Below are 8,047 nucleotides of genomic sequence, written 5' to 3'. Positions count from 1 at the left end.
CGGCGGCGGGAAAGCGGCGTTGCGGGGCCTGCCCGGGCTTGCTCGGCCGGGGGCGGTGTGTGGGGACCCGCCGGCGCCTTTCCCTCTCTCGCGCCCCCGGCGCCGCGCGCGGCTCCGGCCCTGAGGGACGCGTCCGCGGGCAGCGCTGCACCTGCGCCTGTCGGGCTGCAGCTAACCGCGCCGAGCAGCGGCCGCAGTTTGAGAGTTCCCTGCTGCGGTGACTCCGTCCTGCCGCCTTCTTTCTCACCAGCAGAGGTCCAGCGAGCACCGCGTTTAACGCAGAAACGAAAAGCGTACAACGTTGCTTCACAAGATCGTGAAGTTCATTGTATAACACAGTTGCTCGCCACGAAGTGCTTTGAGGACAAAAAAACAGTCTTTCCAATGCTTTCCATCGCCTTCTCTCAGCTGCTTTTGTTAACCCGATCTTGAAAACAATGGGAAACGATTAAATAATCGTGTTTCACTTAACATAAACACAGCTGTCTGAACACAGCACCGAAGTTGTAAGCCAGCTTTTATGATGGCCGTTGGAGAAACAACTGAATTCCAGAACAATTTGGTGGCATGTAACAAAGTGCTTTTAAATACAAAATAAGAGGTAACACTAAAATGCCATTTCAGTTGAGCTCCAGTAGCAACAAGTAGCACAGAGGAGCTTACAGGCTGTTTGATGCTAACCTAGCTCGCTTTGTGTACTTACACAGCTGTATCTCACTGCCTAGCTGTACACTGGCAAATTACGGAGCGTGTGGAAGAAGATATTTTAGTTTAAAACATTGTGAGACATAACCTCCAAACCCCAGACTTGCATGGCTGTATTTGCTGAAGTGTTATCTCATCACGGAGAGGCAGAAATTATTTTATCCACGCCTTTAAGGTGCAACATGGATACAGCTTTATCAGGGCAATTTTAATAATGAGCAGTCACAATAGGTTTGAAGGGTTCTTAAGGCGGGGTGTTTCTTTCCAGGGAGGAGAATTTTGTTTGTCTTTTATTAGTGCCTGCTAATGCCTTCCCTTCCCCACAGATTCTAAATAAATGGTTGGTAATTATGGTGAATAGAATCTAACGACCTTCTCATGATTGCTTTTGGACACTGATATGCCGATTTTGTGCAGCACCTTGCAGAGTGTACAGCACGAAACAAAGGATGCAGACTTAGAATTGCACGGCGCTGGAATGAAGTGTGTATGTGTGGAGGAGAAGGGCACTAAGTAACTCCTCCATTAGCTCGATCATGGCTGCCACCTTAAGAAGGGTCAGGGTGAGGCTTGGCCTTACCTACTGGTGTCAGAGAGCTGTTTTATAATCCAGCGTGCACCTCTGCCATGATTTGCTTTTATGCCAGGAGCTGCATCACATGAACCAGTATATGGATGGAGTCAAACTTACTCCCATGCACTCAGCAGCTTGCAACCTGGTTTTGTAACAGTATTGCCGTGGAACAACTTGGGGTGGGAGCAGGAGAGGATCATGAACAAGGATGATCAGAGGAAGAATATTATTATTTTGTTGGTAGAATGGGGCCAGAGTTGGGCCCAGTTTGCTTTTTATTTAGTTAGTATTTGCCACAGTATATTCCTGTATAAGGTAGGATGAGATGACAGTACTCCCCAGATTGAGGCTCACCACTGATTCAGTGGGTGTGCTACCTACCTGTGCATCGGTTGGTTCATGCCACTGCATTAGTGGAGGGGGAGGAGAGCAGATTTATGCCTTATTTTAGTCAATAGCCTATGCAGCACTTCCTTTGTCCTTCCTTGTAGCACCTGCCATAGGGACCTGCTTAGTACATGGATCCAAAGAAGACAAAAATCTCTTTTTACTAGTTGTCTGGGCAGGGTAAACCAACTCCCAAACCTAATCCTTGCAGGTTAGAGTTGGGACTACCTTTATTTGCTCTCATTATATTACTGTTGTCTGACATCCCTGGGCATTTTGTCCAGTTTGGCTGCAGACCTCTAGCAGGTGTCACTTGTTCAGATTTTGTCAGTTTTGGTTTCCTTTCTCACACCTCCTTTACTGCTGGTTTTTGGCTGGGGTATGCACATCAGCCCCAGAACTGGAGCAGCTGGGAAACTTAGGAGCAGCCCCTTTAGGGTGGGGTAGCGTGCCTGCTAGGACTTAGGGAGACCATCTTTTACAAAAGCCCAGACCGTGTACATGTCAACATTTATTTTTACATTTATAACTAGCCAAAAATGGAGAAGTGTTAATAGGAATGGCAGAAGAGCTGCCATTTTCACAGTAATGGTAGAAGGTACAAAGAAAGAGCAGTTTGCTGACTACTTTTCAAGTTCTGGTTTCTGAAACTTCGTCAGAGAAAAGACTGCTTTTTTTTTTTTTTTTTTTTTTTGCGAAGGGAGAAATTTGTCTTTTTGTAAAAACAAACATGGACAAGACAAATGCTGCCCTTAGCAGACAGAACCATCTTAGAACCATCTTAGCTAAGGGGGAGGGGAAAAGACTGGTAGTAATTGGTGTGGAAGGTAGAAACCATAGCCACACCTCTGAAACGTTTGACACTTGGGTCAGCAGCTGCAAGTCTTCATGCATACCTGGAGCTGAGTGCATGGTTTTTCACAGTGGTTCCAGGAAATAGAAAAAACCACTTTTTCTTATTTCAAGATGTTTTTCCGCAACATTAGTGACATCTCCTAATCTACTAACAGAGTGTAAATGAATCACCGTACTTCTTTTATAGCAGAGTTATTGGTGCAGTACTGATCACATGCAAAGGAGGAATTCCAGAATTGCTTCTCTGTTCGTCCTGCAATTATTCCTGATTTGGAAATAGGAAATCAAAAAGCAGAGGGAAGCACCTGTTCAAGAAGAGTAGTACTAGAACTCAAGCCTGCTGTTTCTTCTTGTGCTGGGGAGAGAAACTCATTAGGAGTTAGTGTGGAAGAATTCTGGTACACTGTATGACTGAAGCTCGGAAATAACTTCTGGTGCTAAGAACAGTGGGTAAACTGAGCTATCTGCCCAAGCAAGCAACCACGATACCTTTAAACTTACAATACAGATTCCACCCCATGTATTGAATGCTTGAAGCAACACGCTCTGCCAGCATGGAAGAGACAACATGAATGAATGACACTCATCTTCAATTTAAATATTTCGGAGAAATCTCTCCTTCTGCCCTTACCCTTTTCAACACCAGCACTGGCATAAATGGAACATTTCCTAATTCTAGCTACAATGTGCTATCACACCTCGCATTAGATACAGCAGTAAATGTTATGTGCTACAACAAAGACTTATGTGAGCGTACGTAAGAAAAAGTGAATGGACTAACCAGGCATTCGGGCTGATACAGACACATAGAAGCAGCAGCTCTTGCAGTGTCAGGTGCCTGCAAGCTGTGGTGTGTCTCCAGTTCCGCTGGGTATTTGTGCAAAGAGGAAGGCAGGAGCACAGAAACTCACTGCTAAAGCTCGTTAGCAGCACACACAGCTCAGTGCTGGCTGTCACCCGTACTCACATTCTGCGCAGTCTGAACTCTCAATGCCCCCTCAATATCTTTATCCACTCAAGAAGTGTATTATTTTATGTCTATAGGCAGACAGAGGCAGAAATAGCCATACTCATGGGATTTGGAAAACAAACCATCGGCTCTTTCTACGACTTCTACAATAGCTTATGCCAATATAACAGAATCTTACAAGACCATTATTAGTTTTGATTTTCAGAGCATTTTTTTATTAGTTTCAGTTTTACATTAGGGAACAATAAAAAACCCACATACATGATGTACAGTACATAGCTTGTGTTGTTCCCTGGTTTTGAAGTCATATGTCAAGGTTGAGGCTGTGGAACAGAGTTCACCGCTCTTAAACTTGAAGCAGGCACGTACAGTACTATCTCAATGCAGTATGAGTGCAGACCGGTTCGGGCAAATGCAATGGTAGGAGCACTGCTTGCAGTAAGAATACTGCGTGTACCAGTGGAATCCTGGTATGGAACTGTAATGTTCTGCCCTTCTGTCCCTACAGCACTGGTTCAAAGAGACATTACTGGAAAACCATACTTAGTTCAGCAGTTCCCTCCTTGGTCTTAAAAGTTAGTGAAAGTATGTAGCTAAAGAAACTCCTTACAAAATGAAACAAAATCTGATACGTGTTTTGCATAGTTACATTTATGTCAGGAAAACCTTGGGGTCTCTGGATTTTTTTTTTTTTCCTGAGCCTTTGAACTTTTGCTTTGAGCTGCAGTTACTCAGAACGCTGCTGTTCAGTGTTCAGACCACCCAGCCACCCCCAGTACTCTCCCCTTTCTTTGGATACTTTCTGTAACATTTCTTAACCTTTCATTCCTCCCACAGCAATAGCTGTTCTAGACATCCACTGCCTCCCTTTGCCTACTCCTGTTTATTTTCTTCAGCTTCTCCCTCCTCTTCAGCCACTTACACTCTCCTCAGTTTCTCTTCTCGACATCTCTGGGCTCTTTCTCATTCTCACCCATTCTGACTTCCTCTCCGATAAAGAGGAAATGCCACGTTCATCTCTGTGTTACACCCAACTGCTATTATTATTTGGAATACCACTTCTAAATCCTTTATCAGCATTCACCTGTAAGGTCCTGGTTCTTTCCATATTTAAACATGGATGTAACCTCAGTAATTCAGTGGTTTTACATGCAAAGTGACAGGTGAAAATCCAATCCACTGACTTGAATTACGGCTCAAAAGAAAAGACAATTAATAGAAGCAAGAGGAATGAGAGATTAAAATGTTAATGCAGTAGCACACGTTCCTTCTCTCAAGCTCACTTTGTTTATTTCGTGGTACGCAGCTAAGTGTCTTCACAGAGCATCCTCTTACTGTCACACTTCGCAGTAACAGTACTATTAAACAAGTTTGATGGCAGTTTGCTTCTTTAACCCCTCGGCCGAGGATGGTCTAAATCTCCATTGTTCTCTGCTAGATCCTTTTAAACTAGTGCCTAGCACCAAGAAGATCTGCCTCCTACCTGTTGGCACCAAGGTGGGAGGAGGAGAGTAATTCATATGCCACCCATGTAATGCAGAGGCTGCTGTGATAAGCACACTTTAAAAAATCCTGTCGAGCAGCCTGGGTCACTGATTGCTTACGGCAAGAGCAGTTTTGCAAGCAAGTTTTGCACACCCACTGGGTAGAAAATGAAAGGTGTTCTTTCTTCACCGTTTCTTCGACTTTTTATTTGAAGTAAAAGCAAGTAAATTGTATTTCTGATTGATTGTAATTTTTTCTTCTCCCTGTAACTTTCATCTTTGTTTCTGTTCTTTTGCTGTTGTTTGTTTTTGGTAAAAGTTGATCAAAATAAGCGCAGCGCTCCCTAGCATAGAGAGCTGAGCCAGGTAAAAACAGGTCTGCTTTGTTCAGTTGTCCCAGGCCCTGGCATGGACACCAGGTAGGAACATCAGACACAGAGACCTGTTTCATGGAGCTCTGCCCACCACTCGGATTTTAAATCTGCACACAAGCTGATTGCTTGCCTGCATTTACGTTTACTTTGAGTATGTAACTGCACATATACTCTAGTATGGCTTAGGCTTCTGTAAGTTTAAACACTGAAGGGGAAAATACTTCATAAAAAAAAACACTGTACATTTTGAGATAAGCTAGTGCTCGTGGAAAGTGCTAGGTTAATAACTTTGGAAAGTGCAGTCTTCCGCATAACCAAAGAACATAGCCAGCCATGGTGCAGGCATCTCCGATCTGGCTGCAGCAGTGGAAGTGCCACTGCGGGGAAGGGCCGACGAGACCGTGCTTTGATCGTGTGCTGCTGTTTGGTACAAGGAGAGCAGTTCTGGAGCTGGCATCACAGTGTGAGCTCCAGTCAGCCACAGACGACTGCTAACACTGCCTTCACTTGACACGCTGTAAAAAACGGCTACCGGTTTTAACAACTTTATTTCTCCCCTTCTTAGTAAACTGTGTATCACCATCCTTGAGGTAGACAACCAGAGATATTCCAATACGCTTTCCCTGCACCTTTCAGTATCACAAATTTCAAGTAATAAAACCCCTATTTCCACACACTGAAGCTATCAATTCCACTTTTGCCTACAGCATCATCCATACTGTATCGTGTCTTGAATAAGCTCTTTTGTGTTACATTTGATGCTTTACATTCTCAAAGCATATCCAAAAATGAGCTAAAAGATGACTGCATCAAACCTTACGATTTAATCACAGAATTTCTGTGTAGTTTTATGGCCAAGTTACATGCCCTGAGAACAAAGTTTATGCAGAAACACTGGCACCAGTAACACTAGTGGATGCAGCTTTATTTAGATGCAATTAGCATAGAAAGCACCTGAAATTATTTATATTTTCTATTTATAATAGATTAACTCTTTGGATATTTTCATAACTATATTCAGAATACATTTGTTAATATCCATTTTGGAAAGATTATATTTACATACAAATACACGAAGACTTGTTGCTAAAAGAGCAAGCAAGAAAGAAAAGATGGTGCCTGATCCTGTGGCTTATATACACGGGTAGTGCCTTTAAACCAACTCACACGAGTGTGGGTCCCTTGGCTGAGTAAAAGTTACAAGTTCTGCTCTGCACTGCATAGGTGATGAAGACAAACTACTATTTAAACTGTTTTTACAAGTACGTTCTACAGTAACTGTGTCTACTGGCTCAGGCATCCAGCCCTGAGAGAAACACGAAGTCTGTTCCCTGCCTTTCATAAGAGCTACGAGAGCACACGGCTACAGGCAGCTGCCTCTACAGCGCTGCAGGAAAAAGTGCCTCTTCTCTGCCACAGGACAGGACCCCTCTGCACCCCGACGTGCATCAGGCCCCTCCATGAACACACTTGCTCTTTCACTGATTGAAGACTCAGACGAGCGAGTCTTCATGAAACAGTAACAACTGGCTTAAAATACACAACAAGCTAAAAAACAATTCAAAACAGATTCCAATTTGCCATCCAACCTGTCTGTGTTTTTGTATCTATGTAGAGATGTTGCTGTCCAAAAAAAAAAAAGAGTCTTCAGTTCGAGATGATAACATTACATTATCTGTAATAAAAGAAACCGTGCACTCACCAGAGTACAGGAGCTTGTTATATTGGATACACTCTTCATTAAACTTGCTCTCTCTTAACACTGTGAATGCAGTCTTTGCTTGCAACACATTTGAGAAGACGAGCTAAATGTGTTTGCAAGATTTTGACAGGAAAATGGAACTCTTTCCAAACTGCAAGAATATGAATTTTGATAACAATGACAAGATTTTTGTAGGTAAAAAGTGCAAATTCATACATATTACCTCCAAGCATTTTACACAGCTAGCTACAGGGAATTTCAAAGCATCCTTCATTTTGATGTGATTTACCAGTTGAACAGTACGTTTTGACCAAGAGTCATAAAGTAAATTTGACTGCTGCCTCCTGATTGTACAGATGCGAAGAATACCTAGAAAGAGGGGAAAAAAAGGTAGGCTACTGTCAGATTACGTTTACAGCAATGTTTTTACCCATACAGGAAATCTGAGAGAATGCCAGAGACTCAAGTACAAGGATTTATAAATCACAACTCAATTTTGATTCCATGAGAAACTTTTATAAATGAAACGGTGCTTGTGCGACAGCTGGGATATATCTGTGGTATATTTCTGTTTGGAAGGTCACAGGAACACAGTTGAAAACAATTAATCTAACCAGTTTGGGGGGATAAGTTTTTCTAAGTGTATTAGTGGGACTAAACAGGTTTCAGATAATATTTATCAAGCGCTGCAATGCCATAAGCAAGAAACGATACTTGATTCTCCATATTCTACCACCTGCAATATCGGAGAGTGTTTTGTGGTTTTGTTTTGTTGGTGGTGTCTGTCTGTTTGGACCTTGATGGCTGCTCAGCACGGTGTGCCATTTCAGCAGTGCAGGAGGGGCACTTCTGTCTTTGGCCATTACCAGAGCTGGCTCCCAGCCTGCCACGGCACTTGCTTTGCCCAAGTCTGCCCAGTTTAAAACGTCTGTATTTGCTATCACCTTTGAAATCAGTGAAAACTCTGTGGAAAGCAGTTGTGACACTGCTGGATAA

General features: G+C 43.1%; 1 protein-coding gene across 6 annotated transcripts in view; it reads right to left on the bottom strand.

The window, feature by feature from the left end:
* The window catches only part of NRK (Nik related kinase), a 97,125-nt gene continuing 92,757 nt past the window's right edge, over window positions 3,680–8,047 (bottom strand). For all 6 annotated transcript variants that reach the window (XM_021406499.1, XM_021406500.1, XM_021406501.1 and 3 more), the window contains one exon: window positions 3,680–7,420. In XM_021406499.1, the coding sequence (XP_021262174.1) occupies window positions 7,337–7,420 (84 nt within the window). In that variant the 3' untranslated portion in view covers window positions 3,680–7,336. The remainder of the gene's footprint in view (window positions 7,421–8,047) is intronic.

The sequence above is a fragment of the Numida meleagris genome, chromosome 8 (genome assembly GCF_002078875.1).
Source record: "Numida meleagris isolate 19003 breed g44 Domestic line chromosome 8, NumMel1.0, whole genome shotgun sequence".
In the NCBI taxonomy this organism is placed as follows: Eukaryota; Metazoa; Chordata; class Aves; order Galliformes; family Numididae; genus Numida; species Numida meleagris.
Note: the sequence above shows the minus strand (reverse complement) of the source record. Positions and strands in the feature narration are given on the sequence as shown.